Source organism: Arvicola amphibius, chromosome 6 (assembly GCF_903992535.2).
Source record: "Arvicola amphibius chromosome 6, mArvAmp1.2, whole genome shotgun sequence".
Taxonomy (NCBI): Eukaryota; Metazoa; Chordata; class Mammalia; order Rodentia; family Cricetidae; genus Arvicola; species Arvicola amphibius.
In genome coordinates, this window is record NC_052052.2 from 47,793,584 (window position 1) to 47,819,656 (window position 26,073).

Consider the following 26,073-nt stretch of genomic DNA (forward strand, 5'->3'; position numbering starts at 1 on the left):
ACATGGGATGTACTCACTCATAATCGGTTTCTAGCCATAATTAAAGGACATCGAGCCTATAATTTGGGATACTTGAGAAGATAATAAGAAGAACCTCCACCTGGTGATAGATGAAGAAAATGACTGAGCCCCACATTGGAGCACCAGACTGAGCTCCCAAGGTCCTGATGAGGAGCAGAAGGAGGGAGAACATGAGAAAGAAAGTCAGGACCGTGAGGGGTGCGTTCACCCATGGAGATGGTGGGACAGAACTAACGGGAGATCACCAACTCCAGTTGGAATGGGACTGATGGAACATGCGACCAAACCGGACTCTCTGAATGTGGCCGACGGTGGGGGCTGACTGAGAAGCCAAGGACAATGGCACTGGGCTTTGATTCTTCTTCATGGACGGGCTCTGTGGGAGCCTTCTCAGCTTGGTTGATCACCTTCCTGGACCTGGGGGGGGGAGTTGGGAGGACCTTGGTCTTAACATAGAGTAGGGAACCCTGATGGCTCCTTGGCCTGGAGAGGGAGGGAGGGGGGTATGGGTAGAGGGGAGGGGAGGAAAGGGGGAGGAAGAGGGGAGGAGATGGAAATTTTTAAATATAAAAAAAATAAACCATGAAAAAAAAAGAGTGGTCATTATGACAGCTCAGAAATGGTAGATCCAAAATGAAAATCACCCAACACAATCAGTTTTTGGAGTTTCCTAATACAAATTCCAGACTAGTACTGGTAGTATGCCATAATTATATCATAGGTGGGACATTCCAATAACCTTATCAACCAGAGTAAGCTTAATAATAATTATCTGCCCAGGCATGATAATACACTTGTAATCCCAGCATTGACGAGGCTGAGGAGTGAAGATCGTAAGTTCAAGACCAACCTGGGTTAGCAAGAAAGACCCTATTTTAAAAGGGAAAAGAGACCAAAGACTGATCTGCCTTTAGCTGCTCTTTTCTGGTTATCTGGATACCTCTAATACCTGTTTTAAGTACCCTAGTGACAGCAGCTAATAGTTCATAATAATAATTTTATATCCCATATTTCACTGTAAAAGAACCCTTAGTTAGTACTTTCTAGACCGTTTATAAGAGGTACAAAATCAATAATATGCAGGCACCTTTTTGGTTGAACATGATTTTTAACAAGGTGACAAAGCAAGCTACAATTCATGAAGAGAATCAAAGGCAAATGCCTTATCTATTGGAAATTATAGAGGGAGCATTGATTTTTTTTTTAGCAGAAAGATCTATGCTCAAATTTTAGTTTTGCTAAGATAAAAGGTTTGACCTCTTAACAGAAAGTACAGTAGTAGCAATGGGGCTGATAATAATCTAAATCTTAGAACACAGTCTTTGTTTAATGGTAGTGTTAAATATTTCTAAGGTGTCAGTAACTATCTGAAGCAGGCATAAATTATTATAGAAGTGGGTTAGCATCTACTGCATTTTGTTTACATCCTGAATCCTTTGCCTTTTCTAGCTGACTCTAATCCTCTCACCTTTTCTTTCCTTTTTTTCTAAAAGGATCAATAAATGGCCCTCTTCTTGCTGACCTCGTAATTAGTAACTCAGTCTCTCTCAATCTCTTCCCATTATCAGACGTAGTGTGTGAGTCCCTCAGAGCTTGGAGGAAGGCAGAATGGAGTTCTGAGGATCCTAGGATTGCTTTTGCTGAATCTTAACAGGTTAAAAGTTAGGAGATTGTGGTGAAACTGAAGAAAAGAAGCATTTGGAGAAGTTTATGCACACGATATGCCAATATACTAAGATGTGTGATTGCTGGAGGGAGTTCTAGTCAGAGAGTAGGCAAAAGTAGAGTTTTAGTTTCCTCTCTGTGTGTGGTAGTTATAAACATTTTCCTTTTAAGGAACATAAGTGACTGAGAAGAGGGGAGAGGAGAGGAGGAAATTCTTGGTATGAAACACAGAGATTGGGGGGGAGTTTTTCTGAAAGCTATAAAATTGTTTTCAAGAAGAAATATATTATCTACAGTTGCAGTGTTTAGACATTTGGCAATTGGATAAAATAATTTTTGGTGAAAATAGGAAAACAGATGGACATAAATGTACAATAGGGCAGTAACTTCCATTCCTTGTACATACACAGTGAAATCATTCTAGGCAATAAATTCTTGGAGAAGTTGACTAGGGCTTGGGAAAATGTCATAGTTTATAACTGAATACATACAAACAGGTGAAAACTCAAGATGAAGAGGTAATAGTAACTACCTGGTAAAGAGACTTAGAACCCCTTCATCCTGCAGGAAGGATTGCATTAGAGATAGAATGGTACAAGTGTTGGATATTTTTAAAAGATACTGTAACAATTTTGGCTATTGTGGATATAGGAAATAAATGCCTTTTGTTCCACCCAAACAAATATATATCATTTAAAATGTTAACTATAAAAATTGTTGATCCCATAGTTTCTAGAACAAATACTAAGGTTACTTTTAAAGGTAACACAGCTGTGGATGCATTAAAGAACAACTGACCATAGAGATGTATGTAACTGAAGACCACTTCTAAGCTAGCGTTGTACCCCAACACTGACAGTATCTGAATCTTGAAACCTTTCCTTTATAGTCTGAGTTCACCCTGTGTACTCAGTATGCTTGTTTTTAGATTCTTCTGCCTTATTTTCTTTTTGAGGCAGAGTTTTGTGTTCTCAAGATGGCCTCTTATGCACAGTGTAGCCAAGGATGTTCTTGAACTTTTGATCCTTTGTCTCCACCTCCTGATTGCTGAGATTTATAGACATTCACCATGGTCCCCAGTTTATTCAGTGCTAGGGACTAGAACCAGGGCTTTGTGTATGGTAGGCATGCATTCTGCCAACTGAACTACACGCCCAGGTTCCTTTAATGCCTTTTCTCTTATTTCAGCACCATCTTTCCTGCTTACAAGAATCTGTCTGTAACGATTATTGTAGTCATTTTGATTGTCCTTTTCTTTCTGAATTTCTCTAACATATATAATAACTTAAAACCTCATCTTTGGCTGGGCAGTAGTGGTGCACACCTTTAAGCCCAGCACTTGAGAGGCAGAGGCAGGTGGATCTCTGTAAGCTTGAGGCCAATCTGGTCTACAAGAGTTAGTTCCAGGACAGGCTCTAAAGCAACACAGAGAAACCCTGTCTCAGGGAAAAAGAAAAAAGAAAAAAGAAAAAACCCACCTCATTTCTGACTTCTTTAACTTCTAGCAGACATTTTCTTTGGGGCAATAATAATTTATCTTTTTTTTTAGTTGTGTGTCTGTCTGTGTGTGTGTGTATCTGTGTATGCATGCCATTTGATACATGTGTGGAAGTCAGAGGACATCCAGCTCCCAAATCATGACATGGAGACTTATTATTAATCATGAATGCTCAGCCTTAGCTTATGCTTGCCCCACTAGCTCCTATAACTTAAATTAACCTGTTTCTCTTCATCTACATTTTGTCTCAGGGTATTTTACTTTTCTTTCATTCTGTATGTTGTTGTCAGGGTTTCTGTCCTGCCCAGTCCTTGTTCTGTCTGGTTCCCACAGTCATTAAGTCCCAAAGAAATCACACAGAGGTCTGCATTAATTATAAACTGATTGGCCCATTAGCTTAGGCTTCTTATTAACTCTTATAATTTATATTAACCCATTATTCTTATCTGCATTAGCCACATGGCTTGTTACCTTTTTCAGCAGGGCAATCACATCTTCCTTCTTCTGTGGTTGGGACAGGACTGCAGAGGGAGCTTCCCTCTTCCCAGAATTCTTCTGTTCTCATTGACCCGCCTCTACTTCCTGTCTGGTTATCCTGCCTGGCTACTGGCCATTTAACGTTTATTTAAGATATAATATAATTGACAGAATATAGTCACTTGTCCTGCACCAGTATGGCCTACTCCATGTCTGGCTACCTGGCTGATTGGTGGCTGCCTGACTGACTGGCCCTGGACATCTCCCTTTTTTCCCTCATTCTTTCTTCTCTCAAGCCTCGATTCCTCTTCCTACTTACTCTCTCTGTCTGCCAGCCCCACCTATACCTCTACTGCCTAGCTACTGGCCATTCAGCATTTTATTAAACCAATCAGGTGCTTTAGGCAGGCAGGGTTAAAAAAAAAGCAACACATCTTTAATAGGTAAACAAATATGACACGTCTTTACATAATTAATGTGCCACAACATTCTACCTTGCTTGAGACGATTCCCTTAGGTGACTGTTTGCCAGCCTAGCTGACCCATAGAGATTCTCTTATCTCTACCATCCATCTTGCTAGAGAAGAACTAGGGTGACAGACTTGTGCTATCAGGTCTGGCTTTATGTGGACTATGGGAATCTGAACTTAAGAGTGCTGGGATTTCAGATGGGTTTTATTTCATCTGCCTTCATATAGATTCTGGAGATCTGAATTCAGGTCTTGTGCTGATTTAGCTTCCTAGTCCCTCATTATGTTTCCTTATACACATTAGTTAGGTGATAATCAGTAACCACCATAGAAAACAAGGCTTCGAGGAATCTAGGAACAAACAATAGTGTGATAGCAGATATTTAGAGAATAAATAATGAGTTGGAGACCACCACTAAAGAAAGAATAGTCTTGGGGAAGATAAGAGATAACATTTCAAGCTAAGATAGTAGACTGATTTGAGACCCACATGCACATAGTCTACTAATGGAAATTGTAGGTGAACAAATGAGTATTGAGTAGAGCAGAATGACCAACTTTTCCTTTTAAGTCATCCCTTATGCATGTCTTTGTTCTCTAGCGTACAAAGATATATTAATTTTCAGGAGCAAATTCTGATGGATTAGACAAAAACGTGCAATATTATGAAAATGCATACCACTTAGAAGAATATAAAGGAGGAAGCTGCAGGGAGTTGCGTAGTTCAGGCAAGTGCTCCAGAGGGTACAAGTGGCAGACCTTAACAGAACACTGACAGAAGACTGTGGGTAAGCTGAGGAGAGCACCGAGCTTTCCTAGAGTTTCCTTGTGGGCTTTAGTAACAAGCGCTGCTGAGAGTTTCCTGGTCTGGCTCCATAATTCCACTCCACATTATATATTGCATATTCGCAGTGAGAATGTGCTGGCCAGAGTCCTCATCTCTAACCGCTGGAACACATAGCAGCAGTTAGTAATGTTTCATGTCAAATTTTCATAAATATCAAATTGAGATGCCCTAATTATTGTAGAGATCTGAAATACCTACCTCATTTGAGAGGAATAATGTTCACTTTGAAAGTGATAAATACATTCAACATCTGAAAGAAAGAGCAAGCAAAGTTGTATTGATTTGCATTTTCCTGAGTTACTTAAGGTATTTTCAAAGATCTGTAACTAAATGTAAGTACTTCTTTTTGAAATTATTATTTATTTCTAGTCATTTAATCCTTCAAAATTCAGAAGGAAGAAAAGTATTACAACTTATTCTCCAACAACTGGAACTTGTCAAATGAGCCCATTTTCTTCTCCCACAACCCCCAAAGAACAAGAGTGCGGAAATGGACCATCAAATGGTTAGTTGAACGTTCTTTTCCACGTGTGGTAAGATTCTTCTAGTTATTGGTTAAATCAAGATTTTGATTTTGTGATATATAGCTCTTGTTGCAGCTGGTTTTTCTCTCTTCTCAAGGAATTTAACATAGAAAAGGCTAGAGTGTAAATGTTACTTTGGACATAAATGTAAACTTTGTAGGCACTTATTTTAAAATGCTGCTGCTGTTCCCTTACTATTTCATCCATTAAACAGAAGTTATGGCCTGACTGCCTTCAGCTACTATCAATTATAATGGTTACAGATATGCCCTTAACAAGCTATCCATCATGTGCATAAATTAAAGGGCATATAACTCAGGTGTTGCCACGCTGCAGTTTAAGAGGGGTACTTCTAAATGTTATTCTTATCCATATTGTCCATTTAGCTTTACCCGCATTTAATATATGTTTACATAGTTTACACTTATTGTATTTCAGTCATAAAATTTTTCCATATAGAATAACCTAATTTTATGTAAAATTATTTTAAAATATTCTTCATTTAATTCTGACATTCATATTTGTTATTCTCTAGTAGTTTACTGCTAAGATCTATATTTAAAGGTACAAGTCTCAATTTCATATGCTTAATTTTTTCTATTGTAAAAGGTCATGAATCGGTGACGTCATTATCTGTAATATAAAATTTTAAATAAGCTCAAAATTTAATAAAATGTATTTTAGATATGCTCTGGCTAGCCTAAATTATATTTTATTGTTTAACATTTATTGGATGTTAAGCATATACTAGAATCTATAAAGAAATTGACCTCATTTTACCTAATTTACTTAAATAAACATATAAGATATTAAGCTATTGAGTGTCTTTAATTTTATTTTAATCAAGTGCTTTTATCCTAAAGCTATTAATATTATGTTTGTTTCCACAAAATTTATGAAAATCTATACATTTCTTTCAAGTTCTATAGTTTTATATACCTGATATAGCTTCTTAATTAAAAAATAATAGCTTAGAGATTGCATATCTCTGTATGAAAATCTCAGTAGATGTTAAATTGATGCATATTCAATTTCCATATTGAAATTAAGTAAGGACTTAAGGGAACATTCCTTTTGCCCATAAAAAGATTGGTCACATGATTTCACTTGACATTTATATGGGTAATTGTCACATTATAGGTACTAAGTATGCTCTTTTATAAAAAAGTCAAACTGCAAGGGTTTCTGAGGTGCTGGCAATATTCTACTTTTTGACTTATGTGGTGATTACTGGTTCACTCTGGTTATTAATTAAAGTGGACATGTGTGTTTAATTTACTCTGATCGATATGTATGTATGTATGACTATATGTGTGTATATATACATATACATATACACACATATCACATATAAAACTTTGTTAAGGTCCTGAATTAAGTCACATCATTTGTAATCATACTCTCAATACTAATATGTCTTCTGCATGTTTTAGAAATAAAAAGCCTAATCATTATCTGATATCATAAGTTCCAAGTTAAATAAAACAAAGTAATTTAAAATTCAGATGAGGTCATGACCTCCTTTTCTATTTCCCCCTTTTTAAATATTGTTCAAACTCTAACAGGAAATTTAAATAACATTTAGAAAACAATTTATTTCTACTTGCTCCTCATTATACTTGATAATAAACCCCAAGTCCTTATACTTGGATTTTGCATGTTGTGTTCAAGTCTCACAGATCGAATGTGAGGGTCAGAGGGCAGTTTTGAGTGTCGATTCTTGCATCTCCTTTCACTTGTTTCTGCTGCTGGGTGTGTTCTCTGAGCTAGCTGACCCGTGGGCTTCAGAGCACTCTCCTCAATCTGCCTCCTGTCTCCTGTAGGTGCGAAGGTTACAAGTGTGCACTCCCACACACTCCTGAGACTGAACTCACATCGTCAAGGTTGTATGACACTGAACCATCTTCCGAACCCTGGAAACCCTTATTGGGGGTTTAAAAGCCATCCGTCCATCAAGTACCATTTTTCTTCCATGTTTAGCGCCGTTGTCATCTTGGTCATGCTGAGCCCATGCTGACTTTGACTCTTTGGTCCTCTTGCCCCCACCTCAGAAGTACTGGGATTACAGGCATGCACCACCATGCCCAGCTTAGATGAATTATTTTGTATAGCTTCTTTAAAACAGTAGTTGGCCCTAGTAAGTGCCATATGTTAACCATCATCACCACCACCAATAACTGTGCTTTCAAGTCTTATCCACTGAAAGCTGTTTTCATTAGGTAAGGAAAAGGCTCCTGGATTCCTGCCAGAACCTTTATAAACAGTTCTGAATGTAGTGCAGAGTCAGTGATAACACATTTATAATCAATGTTTTGTAAAGTTGTATTAAAAAAAAGTCAAGAGCACAATTGTTAAAACGTGTATGTAATCTAGAAGAAAAATGCTGATATGATTCCATTGTCCTTCAATATATGCTGTGTTCCCTCTTTTGTTTGTTTGTGTTTTGTTTTGTTTTTCTGGAGGGTTTTGTTTGTGTAGCCCTGGTTGCCTGGAACACACTCTGTAGACAAGGCTGGCCTTGAACTCATCCACCTGCCTCTGCTTCCTGAGTGCTGGGATTAAAGGTATTCACCACCAAGCCAGGCATGTATTGTGTTTACTTTGTAAGTAGAATGGAATGAAGAGAAGAGAACAATTAACTAAAAAATGTTATTTTGAGAGATATTTAAAGTCCTATTTAACAATTGAAAAGTACTTAAAGAGCTAAGAAAACCAAGATTTTTATTGACCCACATATTGGCTAATAAATGCTCAATTATTATGCAATAATACAAATATTTAGAAAAGCATTGGGCACCTGATAAAAATTCTAGTAAAATAATCTAGGCTGCCACTGGCTTCTGGGGATAAAATGGGGAAATGAATTACAAGTTAAGGAAGCAATTTTATTATTTGATTTTGGAGTATACTCAGTATAGTACAAAATTCAAGAAATTAACTTTTGGTCAAGATTTTTTTTAAAGAAATGAAATGAAAAAAATGAAACAAAATACTTTATTTTTCTTACTACCCTTCTGTTTTTCCCCTTCCTGTTTAATATTCAGCAATCTAAATTCATCTTTGTTGTGTGCTTGTTTTCTAAGCTGAGCCAGGCGATGGTTACCAGGCCAGTCTCAGGCCTTCTAATTCTGTCTTTCAGGTGCTGGAATTACAGGTAGCTAAAATTTCTCAATTCAGTCGATTAAAATTTGGCCAATCACTTCTTTAACATTGTGTTCTTTTCTTTGTTACACTCATATAGGAAAGACAAAGCAGAATAACCTCAGCTCACATACGAGAGAGGAATCCACAGCAAAAGACAGCGATGAGTAAGCTTGGCTTTAAAGTTACAATCTTGAATCGTACTCAGGAAAAACTTGACTTTTTAAATGACAATTTAAGAAAATCTTTTATTTTTTATAAATTAGTAGTTTATAACTGGGCTGAATTATTCTATCTAAACATTTATTTATTTTATATGCTTCTCTTCTTAACTCTTTGCTGTTAAAGAAAGTACTTGTGTCTTGCAATGGTTATGTAGCAGGGGTGTATAATGTATTCATTTTAATACTAATTAAACCTAGGTCTAGGCTGGTGTATATAGACCAATTTGGGGTAAAACTAATAAGAAAATCTCCACTTACCAGTCACCTGGATAGAAAGGGAGCCAGCAGGCACAAGCATGGAGGGAGAGGGTAAGGAGGGCTCTCCTCAGCCCAGGGTGGAAGTCAACACCCAGCCCAGTTCACATTGGCCTGCCACCAGTACCTTTGAATGAAAGGATTTTTTGCAGAAATTCTGTGTATCCTAGAAATACTATTTATGTATGTCACCCTGGAATGATTGAATTATCAAGGGAGTTGAATTTGCAAAGTGGCTCATATGCTCATCTCATCTACGAAGTGATTTCTGCACACTGTACCATATGATGTAAAGTGAGGTCTCAACCCACTTAGAGCTCATAGTCTTACATTGTAAGTTAATGTGTCCTCAATTTAGAAATGAGTTATATTGAAAATGTTTTCTAAATCATTTATAGGGAACTCTGAAGCATTTATCTAATTATTCTTTATCAATAAGCACTCAGGGGTCAGAAGTGGGATAAGAACCTGATTAATCAGAGAAATGGTGGCAAAGTAACCAGTTACCTCCTTTTTTCTTTCATTTTTTAAAAATTTGTTTATTTAAACAATCTTTTTTTATTTCACACACCTATCCCAGTTCCCACTCCCTCCCATCCTCTCACTCTCCTACTTCCTCCCACCCCGTCCCCCATCCATTGCTCAGAGAGGGTGAGGCTTCCAAAAGGGGAGTCAACAAAGTCTGACAAATCACTTTGAGGCATAACCAAGGCCCTTCCCCCTATATTTAGGCTGAGCAAGGTATCCCTCCAAAAACCAGTTCAAGCACTAGGGATAAATCCTGGTCCCACTGCCAGTGGCCCTACAGACTGCCGGTGCCACACAACTGCCACTCACATTCAGAGGGTCTAGTTTGGTCCTCTGCAGGTTCCCCTGTTATCAGTCTGGAGTCAGTGAGCTCCCACTAGCTCAGCTCAGCTGTCTCTGTAGGTATCCCCATCATGGTCTTGACCCCTTTGCTCATATTATTGCTCCTCCCTCTCTTTGACTGGTCTCTGGAAGCTTGACCCAGAGCTTTGCTGTGGATCTCTGCATCTGCTTCCATCAGTTGCTGGATGAAGGCTCTGTTAAGGTAGTCATCAATCTGCTTACAGGGGAAGGCCAGTTCAGACACCCTCTCCACTAATGCTTAGGGTCTTAGCTGGGGTCATCCTGTGGATTCCTGGGAATTTCTCTGGTGCCAGGTTTCACGCTAGCCCCATTATGGTTCCCACAATCAAGATATCTCTTTCCTTGCTTCCCTTCTCTATCCTTTCCCCATCTCAACTCTCCCATTCCCTCACATTCTCATCCTCCCACCCCATTTCCCACCCTCTTCCCCTCCCGCCCTCCCTTCTACCTCCACCCCACACTCCCAGTTTTCTCTGGAGATCTTAACTATTTCCCCTTCCCAGGGGGATCCATGTATGTCTGTCGTTGTTATCTAGATTCTCTCAGGTTCTGGACTACAGGCTGGTTATCCTTTACTTTATGTCTAATATCACATATGTGTAAGTATTTCCAGTGTTTGTCTCTCTAGGTCTGGGTTACCTCACTCAGGATAGTTTTTTTCTAGTTCTATCCATTCACATGCAAATTTCAAGATGTCATTGTTTTTTACTGTTGAGTAGTACTTCATTGTGTAAATGTACCACATTTTCTTTATCCATTCTTCCGTTGAGGGGTATCTAGGTTGTTTCCAGGTTCTGAGTATTACAAATATGCTGCTATGCACATAGTTGAGCAAGTGTCCTTGTAGTATGATTGAGCATCATTTGGGTGTGTGCCCAAGAGTGATATTGCTGGGTCTTGAGGTAGATTGATTTCCGATTTTCTGAGAAACCGCTATACTGTTTTCCAAAGTGGCTGAACAAGTTTGCATTCTCACCAGCAATGGAGGAGTGTTCCCCTTACCTCATATCCTCTCCAGCATAAGATATCATTGGTGTTTTTGATCTTAACCATTCTGATTGGTGTAAGATGGTATCTCAGAGTTGTTTTGATTTGCCTTTTCCTGATGGCTAAGAATGTTGAGCAACTCCTTAAGTATCTTTCAGCCATTTGAGATTCTTCTGTTGATAATCTCTGTTTAGATCTGTACCCTATTTTTAATTGGATTTTTAGTATTTTAATATCTAGATTTTTTAGTTCTTTATATATTTTGGAGATCAGTCAGTCCTCTGTCCAATGTGGGGTTGGTGAAGATCTTTTCCCATTCAGTAGACTGCTGTTTTGTCTTATTGACTGTGTCCTTTGCCTTACAGAAGCTTCTCAGTTTCAGGAAGTCCCATTTATTAATTGTTGCTCTCAATGTCTATGTTACTGGTGTTATATTTAGGAAGTGGGCTCCTGTGCCCATGTTCTCAAAGCTACTTCCAACTTTTTCTTCTATGAGGTTCATGTGGCTGGGTTTATGTTAAAGTGTTTGATCCGTTTGGACTTGAGTTTTTTACATGGGAATAGATATGGATCTATTTGCATTGTTTTACATGTGGACATCCAGTTATGCCAGTACCATTTGTTAAAGATGCTTTATTTTTTCCATTGTATAATTTTAGCTTCTTTGTCAAAAATTAGGTGTTCATAGGTGTGTGGATAAATATCAGGGTCTTTGATTCAATGCCATTGGTCCACCTGTCTGTTTTTATGCCAATATCAAGCTGTTTTCATTACTATAGCTCTGTAGTAGAGCTTGAAGTCAGGGATAGTGATGCATCTGGAAGTTCCTTTATTGTATAGTATTGTTTTGGCTATTCTGGGTTTTTTGTTTTTCCATATGAAGTTGAGTATTGTTCTTTTGAGGTCTGTGAAGAATTGTATTGGGGTTTTGATGGAGATTGCATTGAATCTGTAGATTGCTTTTAGTAAGATTGACATTTTATTATGTTGATCCTCTCTATCCAAGATCATGGGAGATCTTTCCATTTTCTGGTATCTTCTCAATTTCTTTCTTCAAAGACTTAAAGTTCTTGTCAAACAGGTCTTTCACTTTTTTGTTTAACATTACCCCACCCAAGGAATTTTATGTTATTTGTGACTATTAAAAAGGATGATGTTTCTCTGATTCCTTTCTCAGTCCTTTTATCATTTGTATATAGGAGGGCAACTGTTTTTTTTTTTTTAGTTGATCTTGTATTCTGCCACATTACTGAATGTGGTTATCAGCCGAAGGAGTTCCCTGATAGAATTTTTGGGGTCACTTATGTATATAATCATATCATCTGCAAATAGCAAAAGTTTGATGTCTTCCTTTCCAGTTTGTATCCTTTTGATCTCCTTTTGTTGTCTTATTGCTCTAGCTAGAACTTACAGTAGTATATTGAATAGATATGGAGAGATTGGACAGCCTTGTCTTATTCCTGATTTTAGTGGAATCACTTTGAGTTTCTCTCCTTATAATTTGATGTTGGTTGTTAGATTACTGTATATTGCTTTTATTATATTTAGATACATTGCTTGTATTCCTGATCTCTCCAAGACCTTTATTATGAAGGGGTGTTATATTTTGTCAGAGGCTTTTTCACCAACTAATGAGATGATCATATGTTTTTCTTCTTTCAGTTAATTTATACGGTGGATTACAATGACAGATTTTGGGTTTTTTTCATTTATAGATTTATTTCCTTATTGTACAAATTACCACACAAATATAAAATGTCAAAACAAGGGGAGAACATTTCCATATGTTAGCTCTTTGACACATGAAGGAAGGGCTAGAGAACAGAGTGTGTCTTTAGGAATAGAATTACAACCCTGGGACCTGACATATTTCCATGTTTATTCTTAGTAACTATGCTTGTCTGTTCCTTCCTAGATTCATGGTGTTTCTATCTAAAATTGAGAGATCAGCAGAAAACACCATGCAGATAATGAAGAATTTAAGTAGTATACAGGTTTGCACTTTTCTCATATGTAATTTTCAGACCTCTGCTGTCCATTTTGAAAAGGATAAAAAAGAAGCCTTGTATGTCTAGTCATGAGTTTGCAGAGTATATAATTTATTTCTCATGAGAATCTCCCTGATTATAGTACATAATGATTAACTGTAATATTTTAGTAATAGCTGGCATTTTCACATTTAAAGTAATTTTGTGTATATGTTTAGGGTTTTGGAGATTTTCATTTATTTGAGATAGGATCTCACTATGTAGCTCTGGTTGTCCTAGAACTCAACTATGTAGACCAGGCTGGACTCAGAGATTCACCTACTTCTGCCTCGCAAGTGCTAGAATTAAAGGCATGTGCTACCACACCTGGCATGTTTAAATTAAGTCTCTTAATAATAATAATTTTTTAAAAGCCTGCTCTTAATTGAGCATAGTGATATATTCCCTTAATACCAGTGCTCAGGATGCAGAGGCTGGCAGATCTCTAGAGTTCAAGGCCAGCCTGGTCTATATATTGAGTTTCAGGTCAGCTAAGACTACTTAGAAATCCTGTCTCAAACCTTACAGCCTCTATAGGGCTTGTTACACTTGACTTACCAGGAAAGGTCAAATTTCCTAATTTAAGATTTTTTTTAAATGAAGACTACAGTGTATTGTATTTTGTTTATAAATAACCTCTTAGTTGTAGAAAACTTACTCAACATGCTAAAAATAGTTTTCTTTTAGGCTTTGAAGAACAACAGAAAACTTGAAGATCTCATTGGTGTTTCCCTGGTCCCATGTTCCTTAAAGAATGAAGTAGAGAAAACTAGAACACTAAGTAAGAAAGATTAATGAATTTTTTTTAAAGATTTTAAAAATATATATATTTTTAAAATAATTTTTAATATATATATATATATATATGTATATATATATATATATATGAGTGTTTTGTCTGCATGTCTGTCTGCATACCCTAGAGGGCATCGGATTCCATTATAGACGATTGTGAGCCACCATGTGAGTGCTGCGAATTGAATTGAGGATCTCTGGAAGAGCAGCCAGTTCTCTTAACCACTGAGCCATCTCTCCAGGCCCTGTATTTCTAACATTAGTAATTTTAGAGATAAACCTCCTAATGTTTCCCACGTTTCAGTCTGATAGATCACACATATTCAGAGCTGCCCAGGTAGAAGTACTGTTCCCTTCATTAGAAAAGGAGGCACGTGTCTTTTAGAGGATTTGCTGTTTTATGGTTTCCTCTTGGATGCAGAAGAAAAGATTGCTCACTGGAGACTGCTAGCAGACTCCTTTTCTGGTGCACTCACTTTCAAAGTAAGAAAGAGGGCAGAGTTGTGCTTGATAGCTATAGTATATATCATTTTGCATGACTTTTTCCTAAAGAGTTGCATCTTCCAAATAATGAGGAATTATTCATTCATATTCCATATTTGTTTGTTCTTAGTCCAGGCTGTCCTGGAATTCATCACATAGCCTAGGCTGTCCTTAAAATCACAGCAATCCTCTTTTTTTTTTTCCAGCTTCTTGAATGCTGGGATTACAGGCATGCATATTTTATGTCAAATATTTTATGTCAATTCTTAAAAAAAGATTGTGTGTCTTTGTGTTTGTGTTAAAGAGCTTATGTTCACGTGTGTGTGCCCATGCTCTGCAGACCTGTGTGCAAGCACAGAATGTCTTATCACTGCATGTTCCTGAGGGTCAGGGTTTCTCCTTCAGTCTGGGACTTCTGTTTTCTCATTTGGCTGGAAACCAGCAAGTCTCAGGCATCTTCCTGTCCCCGCCCTGTTCAGAGCTAGGATTATAGTCATGCACAAGATTCCCAGCTTGTTAGATGGGTGCAGAGACACAAATTCTATTTCTTATACTAGTTCAGTAAGCTAACCACCAAGCAATCTCTAAAGCCCCTTATGTTACTTCCTAATCTGAAGGTGGTTTTGTTTTGTTTTTTAATATAGTGACAAAAGCAACCGAACAAAAGCTGTTTGATGAGAAGAATTCAAGAATTCCCCCCAAAGGTAAGATTGTACTTCAGTTTATTACATAAGGAAATGTTTTCATGGGGCTGGAGTGTGGTTCATCAGTTAAAAGCTCTTATCACTCCTGCAGAGTACATGGTTTTGATTCACAACAACCCACATGGTGCTGCACAGCCATCCGTAACTCCAGGTCCCAGGGATCTGGTACCATCCTCTGACCTCTATAGGCACCAGAAACACATATGGTGCCCAAAATACATGTAGGGGAAACACTCATACACATAAGATAAAATAAAGTAAATATTTTTTAAAAAGAGAAATGCTTTCATATCAGTTCACAAACTAAAACCTAAGTGTGTGTGCACGCACACACGCGCACACACACACAAAGACCAAAAGAGGGCTCATATTTTTTAAATCCATTTATTTTATTTAAAAATGTTTGTAATACATTAACAAGAAGACCACACCTGGTGAAATTTACTTTTCTGATGACTGAATCTTGAAAAACCTTTTGAAATACAATTTTGTCTTTTTATTGTAATTTCTTTTTATGATGTTAGTAATCTTTAAATTTTTAGTGGTAGCCGGGCAGTGGTGGCGCACGCCTTTAATCCCAGTGCTCGGGAGGCAGAGGCAGGCGGATCTCTTGAGTTCGAGGCCAGCCTAGTCTACAAGAGCTAGTTCCAGGACAGGCTCTAGAAACTACAGGGAAACCCTGTCTCGAAAAAACAAAACAAAAAAAAATTTTAGTGGTAGAATATTTTTAAAGCATTAAAAGTAATTCGAATTCTAGAAACTTACAGATCATTAGTGATCCTTTGGAATTTGATCTACTAAGAACTTATACTTATGAACTTTTAACACTGGAAGCTAACTTAGCAGGTTTTCAGTTTCCATGGGTGAGACACACCATATCTAAGTAAGTTCTAAACCTTTTGAGACCAATTTGAAAGTCAGCATTTGATGGGGGGAGGATTGCCCTTTTATCTAAGGGTTTTTTTAGCATTTATATATTGTACAAAATGTGGGGTTTTATTGATGTAGGTGTGTCTTTTATCTATCTGATGATTTCATTGGTTAATTAATAAAGAAACTACTTGGCCTGATAGGTTAGAACATAGGTGGGTGGAGTAGACAGAACAGAATGCTGGGAAGAAGGGAAGTGAGGCAATAGTCCTGCCTCTCCTCTCTGAGTCAGATGCAGTGACGCTCAGACCCAAGATGGATATAGGCTAGAATCTTCCCGGTAAGCCACCCCTCGTGGTGCTACACAGATTACTAAATATGGGTTAATCAAGATGTGAGAGTTTGTCAGTAAGAGGCTAGAGCTAATGGGCCAAGCAGTGTTTAAAAGAATACAATTTGTGTGTTGTTATTTTGGGGCATAAGCTAGCCAGGCGGCCAGGAGCCAGGCAGGAATGCAGCCTGCAGCTCTCACTATATTTTATTGTGATAATTCCATGTGTACATAAAGCATTTTTATCTTCTTCACGTGTATTGCCCTCTCTTACCCACCCATACCATACCCTTCCCTGTCTGAGGATGTGCAGGGGTGTGTGCCTGTGTTCTCATGCTGGCTGCAGAAGAGGGCATCGAGTGTCCCTAATAGCGTCCCTTCTGCTTTCTTGTCACCTTCCTTATTTGTTCCTTGGACTCTGCAGATGAGAGAGCATGTGATGATAACTATCTTTCTGGTCAGGCTTACTTCACTTCACAAGATAGCTTTAGTTCCATCCATTTTCTTGCAAGTAACCCGACTTTGTTCCTTTTGTTCCTCCCCTGAAAACTATTGAAGAATGCTGTGAGCATGGCTACAAATTTCCTTTTGTAGATACAAACACTCATGAAATTTTCATGAAGGAAATTTTATGCAACATCTTCAAGTGTAGCATTAAGCTAAGTAAATTATATTCATAGAAAACAATTTCCTACAGCCATTTAAAGTCTTCCTTCAGAAGATTTTAATGATCATATGCAATATGATTTCAGTTATGTACTCAAACTATAAAAAAATGTGTATGATCCTGTACTAACTGGTCTTATGTGTCAACTTGGCACAAGCTAGAGTCATCAGAGAGGAAGGAGCCTCAGTTGAAGAAATGCCTCCATGAGATTCAGCTGTAAAGGCATTTCCTCAAATAGTGATCAGTGGAGGTGGTGCCATTCCAGGGCTGCTGGCCCTGGGTTCTATAAGAAAGCAGGCTGAGCAAGCATGAGAAGCAAGCCAGTAAGCAGCACCCCTCCATGGCCTCTGCATCAGCTCCTGCCTCCAGGTTCCAGACCTGCTTGACTTCCCATTCTGACTTCCTTCAATGATAGACTGTGGTATGGAAGTATAAGCCAAATAAACCTCCCAAACTTGCTTTTTGATCATGGTGTTTTGTTGCAGCAATAGAAACCCTAATAAGGCAGGTCCATATATGCTTATATATGCATATAAATATATATGTTTGACTCACAATATATTGTGTATACACTTTCTATTTTAGGTTTTCATTGTGTCTATGGTCCTGGGTTAAAAGGACATCTGGGCACAAGTAAATACTGTGTGTTGAGCTTAACCACCTAACATACTTTCTCCTCCATTCTTCCCATTATTTCCCCTAAATATTTTCACTTCTACTTTCATGCCACATATGTGTACATGATGTTATAGGTCTATATCTGGGAATCACAATTAAGCAAAATCATGGGATATTTATTCTAAGACTGGATTAATAGTTATCTCCAGTTGCATTCATCTTTCACATAATCACCTGCATTTGTTATTATTTGTTTTCTTATGATTCTGTTGTAACTGGGATGAGATGGAACATTATAGTCTTACTTTGCATGTATCTAATATCTAATAACATTGAAGATTTTCATTGGCCATTTGTATTTCATCTTTTTGAGAACTTTGTTAGTTTCATTAGCCTACTGTTTGATTAGGTTATATGATATCTTGTTTAATATTTTGTGTTCTCTCTGTATTCTAGGTATGAGTCCTATATCAGATGGATAGCTGGAAAAGACTTTTCTCCCATTTTATATGCTGCCTCTTCATTCAGTTAACTTGTTTTCCTGTGCTTTTTAGTCTCATGAGGTTCCCTTTGTTGATTGTTGATATTACTTTCTAGCTGCCTTAGTCAAGAAGTTATTGCCTGCCTAAATCATCAAAGTGCTTTCTCTCATTTTTCTGTGACAGTTTCAGAGTTTTGGGTCTTAAGGTCTTTGATACAGTTAAAGTTGATTTTTTTGTTTGTTTGGGATGTTGGGGGAGTTGCTTTTTGTAGAGTATAGGCAATAGGGATAGGTTTCTCACCATATTTTTGAAGATGCTTTTTCTCCAATGTGTGTGCCTGGCATCTTTGTCAAAATTCAGATAGCTGTAATTGTGTAGATTTGTGTTTGAGTCTACATTTTATCTCACTGATGTGCGTATTGCTGATTTTGTTGCTTCAGCCCAGTGAAGTGACTTGAAACCAAGTGTAATGATAATATCCACATTGCTATTTTTGCTCAGAATTACCTTTGCTCTCTGGGGTCCTTTGTGCTTCCATATGAATTTTAAGGTTTTTAAAAAATTGTGTGTGTGTGTGTGTGTGTTTCTATTTCTGTGAATGACATTAGAATTTTCAAGAAGGTTGCATTGAATCTGTAGATTGCTTTTGTTAAGGTAGCCATTTGCACAATATTAATTATTTTAATCCATTAACATGGGAGATCTTTCCAACTTCTATGTTGTCTTCAATTTCTTTCTTGGATGTTTAAAGTTTTAATTGTAGAAGTCTTTCACTTTCTTGATTAGGTTTATACCAAGATTCTTTTCTTCTTTTAGACAATTCTGAATAGGATTATTCTTGATTTTTTTTCCCTTGGTTTATTTGTTATTGGAATATTGGAAGGCTGCTGGGTTTTGTATGCTAATTTTTATCCTGTCACTTCCCTGAAAGTATTTGTCAGATCTAAGACTGTTATGGTGGTCTATAGCATATCCTGTACAAAAATCACCATTTGGAAATGGGGCTTCTTGGTTGTCTTCCTTTTATATTTGCATCCTTGTATTTCCTTTTCTTATATTGCTTCAGCTAAGTCTTTAAGTAGTATATTGCATAAGAATGGAGAAATAGTATTGTTCCTCATACTTGTGGAAATGCTTTGAGTTTTTCTCCATTAAGTATAATGTTGGCAATAGGTTTGTCATATATAGTCTTTATTATATTGTAATTTATTCCTTCTATTCCTAATTTCTTTAGGAATTTTATCATGGACTTTTGTTAAAATCAATCCTTTCTTCCACATCTGTTGAGATGATCAGGTGATTTCTGACCTTAAGTCTATTTATGTGATATGATATATTTATTGATTTCCATATGCAGACCTTTTCCTGCATCTCTGGAGCAAAGACAACTTGTTCAGAGTGTACAGAAAGCCTATAAGACCTTAGGATGTCCACACCACATTTGCCTTTCAAATATGCTCCATGTAGTCACACAAACATTCCTTATAATAGCATACTAATATATAAATTAAACAGACATATTGCAGAGTGGGGAATGGCTATTTGGGCAGAAATGTTGCTGCAGGGTTCCACTGGGAAATCTTCTCTGGTGAGGATGCTTTGGAAACTCACAGATGTGAAAGTCCTTCAACTGTGGCAGGCAGGAGGATGACACTGTTGGAGGTCCAGGAGGTCCTTGAGAATGTAGGTGTTGGTGTACAAAAGAGTTCCACAATAGCCTGGAATGGAGTTTCACAAAGGTTTATTTATTTGGGAATAAACTCACAGAAAGGGTAGCAATCCACAGTCCTCTGTGTGCGCTGGGAACTGGAACCAAATCCAGCAGCCAAGAGGCCCACACATGCTTTTCATCTACATTTATAGTACAGAAGACCACACCCAAAGTGTGCCGGTATCTTAAAGGCTATTGACTGAGGGAGTTCCCAGAGCACCTCCACCTTTTGTCTAAATAAAAGAGTTCTATGCCTAATATAAAACTACATAAAATAACAAATATCAGATATTATCCATGGAAAAGAAGAGGCAAAACATACATAAAAATTAGAATTACAACCAGCATGAACAACATCAAAAAAGAAACATATGCTAAATGTTTCAATAGTTATTCTAAGGAGTCTAAGTCTTATGTTAAAAATGGCTTGGCTAAGTCATCAGAGGAATGTAAATATGACTATATAGTCTTCAATCCCACCAAAGACCTGAGAAGGGAAATAATATTACTTGAGTAAACAGGAAGCACAATCAAGCAACTTCTAAAAGGTGCAATAAATGACAGAGACAACCAACTACTTGGGCAATCACCCAAAGTCTCATTGCATTGTTGGGGCAACCAGCTTTGACTAATGGCCTAGAGTATCTGACAGACCATTTTCAGAGGCAGGAAAATTTGAAAACCTTCTATCCTATCGTGGCAAGGTTTGGCAGTCTTTTTGTTTGTATCCTGCTTGTCCAGTTTGGACATCATGCATTTTGTCAGTGGTTGAGGCAGGGGCAGTTCTTTGCCCAAAGGCCAGTTTGGCCAAGAAGAAAACAAGCTCTAAGTGGAGAGTCTTTGGTGCCCAACCTTCTGTCGGGAATAGATCAGTGCTGCGAGGAGCAATCTTGTCTCATGTCAACAGAACCCTAAATTATTTAAATGCCATATTCTACAGTTTTTTTGAAGTGGTTGAAGGTTACATATTTATTCAGAATACAATCTCTATGCATCTAAAGAACTTGATTAGTCTATAAGTATAACATATATAGTATAAGGTTATACTATAAGTATGACAAACATAGATGACTATTGACCTGTAATTCTTAATACCTATATAGCTTAAAGAAAAGGCTTTATATTAAAAATTAAACAGTCTTTAAAAAATTATAGCAAATGAGGACAATGACCTCAAAATGTAAACAATATATAGAAATGTATAGTGCAGTGTGATAAGTATATCCTAAAATTGCATCAATATACAAAATATCTTAAGCAGATGTAGGAAAATGCATACACACAATATGACAAAATAACTGCATAGGCGCACAAATATTGTAAACAGAAATAGGAACAAATTCGATATAATAAATATAATTTGAATTTGCATTAATATGTAGAATCTATACCAATCTAAATTTCTTTAAATAATAGCTCATAAGTAATCTCACTATTATTTACTATTATTATTAGTATGGACACTAATCTACTTATTATCCCATCCCACCCATTCCCCTTTATTTTTGTTTTCAAGAGAGATCACTGAGCCTACTTTATTTCTACTCCTAATCCTATACTAGTTATAACCAACCCCTAATAGATGTCCCTAACCCTGAGGACAAACTTTGTTGGGAGAGGGGATGTTGTTTTCTAGAATTACTTCCAGCTGTCATGGGGGTGATATTATTTCTATGGGATCCTATGAAAACTAAAATAATGGTTAAGTTTCAAGACTTCTGTCTGGTATAATTACAGATAGTCTCTGAGTAGTTGGCTGGGTTTTTCTGAAGTTCTGGCCAGAACGCTGTAAGAAGGTGCACCATCTCAACTAGCCAAGTTGGAATCATCTTGAGCAGTTTGTAACCCAAAACGGATCTTAAAGTGGTGCTATCAGCATCATGACATCATATCAACCAGGTACAGCTGCTGTTGTGGGGCCCCATCTTCTTCCTGGAAACTTCAAAGATTACTGCCAAAAAATTTATCGTTCATCGTGGAAAACTTAAACATTATTCACATAGACAAACATTCAATGAAAGGTACCTGAGAGACAAAAAAAATGGGGAGAAGTAAAAAGTTTTTGAAAGCAGAGTTTTGATAATAATAGTCCCTAAATTTTATCTTCCTTCTGTCCCATACCAGGTGGCTCCTGATATAAGACAGAAACTCTGACATGTTTGGATTTAGAGAAGGATAGCCACTGTCCAACTCCAAAGTCAGCTTTGATTTTTAATAAATGACCACTACTATTATATGCAAGTCAATGAGATCTTACCCTGCAGAGGATGTGGATATCATAAGTCAGATTTCTCTTTGCTTGATGATTCTTTCTGGATAGCTCTCTTTTCTTTTTTAGGCATCTAAATGTCCAAAGTCTCTTGACTTTTAGAAGATGGGTATTTTCCTGCAGAGACAAGAATAGAACCCTGCCCCAACCCTTATGAGATTTCCTTACAACCTGTAGGATTGTCACCTCTGTGAATGAGCTGTCATTTCTCTTTCAACAGTCAGTGAATCCAGGGCCATGCAGTCTTAAGTCCTCTTGATGATGAGTATCAACACAGAGGCTAGAGAGCCTTGTCTAGGAAGCACTGGTGTGATCCTAGAGACCATTCCCAAAGTTTCAATTCTTGTATCATTTTATTGGGCAGTAACTGTGCTCTCAGGGCTCACAGCTTGGAGCCTGTTCACTAGCACAATCCTGCCATTGTAGGGCCTGTATCTGAGCTGCCTGGTGGCTTTCTTCTGAGGCCTAGCTCTTATCAGAGTTGTCTGGTGGTAAGTTCAAGTATCATGTTATTTCAAGTGACATCATATGGTTTCTGAATGACACAAATGGTGTTAAAGCTATGTGCATAACACGGCGAATGCTCTTTTTGATGTGCTCTTCAATTATCTGCAGGGAGTTTCTTGAGAACTTTTATATCTTTTTAAAAATATTTTATTTATTTATTATGTATACAATATTCTATATATGTGTGTATGCCTGCAGGCCAGAAGAGGGCACCATACCCCATTTACAGATGGTTGTGAGCCACCATGTGGTTGCTGGGAATTGAACTCAGGACCTTTGGAAGAGCAAGCAATGCTCTTAACCTCTGAACCATCTCTCCAGCCCGAACTTTTATATCTTATCAAGGAGATAAGTCTAGGACTTCATTTTGCGTGTGTCCTTTTCTGGATACCAGCTTTGTAAAAAGTTTTAACTGCATCTCGTCACTTTTGATCTGATAGGATAGTTTGAAAAGTCCCAGTGTCAGTTTTTCTTCAGTGGTCTGGTAGAATTCAGCACGGATCCATCTGTGTCTGGACTTTTTTATTTGGGATTTTATTTATTACTATTTCAATATCATTGTTTGCTATAATCTATTTAAATGATTTCGCTTTTCTTGGTTTAATTTTTGTAGGTCATACATGTCTAAAGATTTATCCATCTTTAGATTTTCCATTTTAGTGAGACATAGTATTTAAGGTATGTTCTATTACCTTCTGAACTCCATCAGTATTTATTATAATAGCTCCCTTTTCATCTCTCATTTCTTTAATTTGAGCATTATCTTTTGCTATTGTTAGTTTTGCTAAGGGTTTGTCAAAATTTCATCTTTTCGAAGAACCAAATCTTGGTTTTATTGAGTCTTTGAGTTATTGTTGTGTTTTTATTTTTCATTTCATTCATTTCTGCCTTGACCTTAATTATTTCTTCACCCACTTTTTGCTTGCCATGTTCTTGTTTTTCCAAGGCCCTAATGCACACCATCATGTTAGAAATCTAGTTTTTTAGAGTATTAATAAACTTCCTTAATAGAACTGTTTTCATCGGTTTTTGGTATGTTGTAATTTTATTTTCATCTGATTCTAGGACTTTTTAAATTTCCTTTTTGATTCCTTCCATGATCCATTCATCATTCAGTAGTGTGCTATTCAATCTGTATACATTTGTATAGGTTCTACAGTTTTTACATTGTTGATTTCTATTTTATCCCAATGTGATCAGGTAACATATAATAAATTATTTCAGCTTTTTTGTTATTACTTGCTTTGTATTGTATTATATAATCTACTTTAGAAAAAGTTCTATGTTATGCTGGGAATAATGTGTATTACTGGATGTATGGCTGAATGTCTGCAGGTCCATCTGTTTGGTCCATCTGATATGTGATGTCAGTTAACTTAGATGTTTTCTTGTTTATTTTTCATCAGGATGACTTGTGTTTCAATGAAAGTGGCCAAATTGTTTTTGTCTTGTTTCATTTTGTTCATGTGTGGTGTTCATACATATGTGTATTCATGTTAACGCAAACACGTGCATACACGTGAATATATGTGTAGGCCATGTGGTTTGATGTTGGGTGTCTTCCTCGGTTGCTTTCCATCTAATATATTGAGGCAGGGTCTCACTTAAACCCAGAACTTGCCCATTTGGCTAACTTAGCTAGTCAACTCGCTCTTGTGATCTTGTCTCTGTCTTCTGTGTACAGGCATTACAGACAAACCACCACACCCCTCCTGGCATTTCCACGAGTACCAGGGATCCAAACTCTAGTCTTTGTGTTTGCACACCAAGCGCTTTACCTGTTGAGCCCAATTATTAGTCCTTGAAGTGTGAAGTTTGTATCTAGAGGAAACAACCAGATAGATGCTGCTTTGTAATTCAACCTGGTAGTCTGTGTCTTTTGATTAGGATGTTGAAACCATTAACATTCAGAAATATTACTAAAAAGTATTATAAGCATTACAGCTCAGATGGAAAGGTATCTTGGCAGTCGGGAACCAGGGACTCCCACAGTCCCCATAAGCACAGCAGCTTACAGCCCTGCTCCAGGAAAAGGTTTCTCCAGTGCAAGTGTAACAGCTCTGCTCAGGCAAGGGAGCTCTGCCTCCTCGGCTCTGAAGAAGTGGTATAGCTCTACTCAGCTAGGGGAAAGTTTCCCTGGCAAAAGTGTCTCAGTTCTGCTCTGCTCTGTTCTGCTTTGGCTCATTGGAAAGTTGTTACAGCTGGGCTCAGTCCTGTCAAAGTGTTACACCATGCAACAAATCTCACTCAAGTGATTTATTGGGAAGGAAGAATCCAGAAGGGTGGCTGCCTCTAAGGTGAGGAGCAGCAAACTGAATGGGGTACAGAACTTATATAGGGTTCCTTGGGGGCAGGGGGGCAAAGCTTTCCAGGGTGGCTTGGAATCAGTGGATTTTTGTGGTCTGATTCTGGGGTGAGCTCAGGGATTGGTAGGATTCTTTGCTCAGAAACCGCAGGAATCGGTGGGATTCTATGCTCAGGGGAAGCTCAGGGATTGGTGGGATTTCAAACCTTGGTCCTGAGGTCAAGTCAGTGTCAGGGTATTTTTTTCTTGGCCCAGGTCTCAGGTCTAGTCAGGGGCAGGGTGTTTTTTCCTTGGCCCTTTTTCACCCTACAGGTGTTCTGCCAAAGCAGAACAGAACAGAGCAGAACTGAGACACTTTTGCCAGGGAAACTTTCCCCTAGCTGAGTAGAGCTATACCACTTCTCCAGAACCGAGGAGGCAGAGCTCCCTTGCCTGAGCAGAGCTGTTACACTTGCACTGGAGAAACCTTTTCCTGGAGCGGGGCTGTAAGCTGCTGTGCTTATGGGGACTGTGGGAGTCCCTGGTTCCCGACTTGCCTACCCCAAGCTCCTGGAATTTATATGGATATTGGGGATATTTGTCATTTTGTTGATCATTTTTTAATGTTTGAGATTGTTGCAGTCTTTACTTGCTAAACTGTTAGTCTATTGTGATTTATTATTTCCTATAGCATCATTTATGAGTCTGTCTTTTTCTTTATTCTGAAGAGTTCCTTCAAGTATTTAGTGTCAAGCATTGGCCCTCATGTCTGGCCTAATGTCAATAAGTTGGGAGTTGGAAAGGTCTATGTCACACCATTGAATCCCATGGGCTGGAAGGACCCTAGCTGTGTGTCCCAAATCCCTTTATCTTGCTTTATCCTTCATCATGGAAAGTGTTTCTTCTTCAGTTATACCAAATAGTTTTGCTGTGTATAGGGTTCCAGGTTAATGATGTTTTAGAGCCTGGAACCATCAACCCATCCTATCTTTTAAAGATTCTCTTGAGGAATTTGTTATTATTGTGATGAATCAGCATTTTATGTGACTTTGTGTTTCTTATCACTTACAATATAATTTATTCTATATCTTTAATGTTTTACAATATGATATAGATCTGTTCTTGTCCTTTTTTTCTTAACTTCCTCCTGTGCCTGACTGGATATCTCCTTACATATGAGAAATATTCTGCATACATTTAGTTGAAAATGTTTTCTATGCCTTTAACATGAAATTCTTCTTCTTCCTCCATGCTCATGACTTATAGATTTGTTAAACATTATGTTTACCCTGTCTTATTATTCATCTTTGTCATTGTCTGCATAT

The 26,073-nt window shown here is 37.6% G+C and overlaps 1 protein-coding gene across 1 annotated transcript in view; it reads left to right on the forward strand.

The window, feature by feature from the left end:
- The window catches only part of LOC119817253 (integrin subunit beta 3 binding protein), a 47,973-nt gene that overhangs the window by 12,567 nt on the left and 9,333 nt on the right, over positions 1–26,073 (forward strand). Inside the window, exons 2-6 of the mRNA XM_042055366.1 lie at positions 5,348–5,483; positions 8,744–8,810; positions 12,916–12,994; positions 13,715–13,808; positions 14,950–15,009. Of these exons, the coding sequence (XP_041911300.1) occupies positions 5,420–5,483; positions 8,744–8,810; positions 12,916–12,994; positions 13,715–13,808; positions 14,950–15,009 (364 nt within the window). The 5' untranslated portion in view covers positions 5,348–5,419. The remainder of the gene's footprint in view (positions 1–5,347; positions 5,484–8,743; positions 8,811–12,915; positions 12,995–13,714; positions 13,809–14,949; positions 15,010–26,073) is intronic.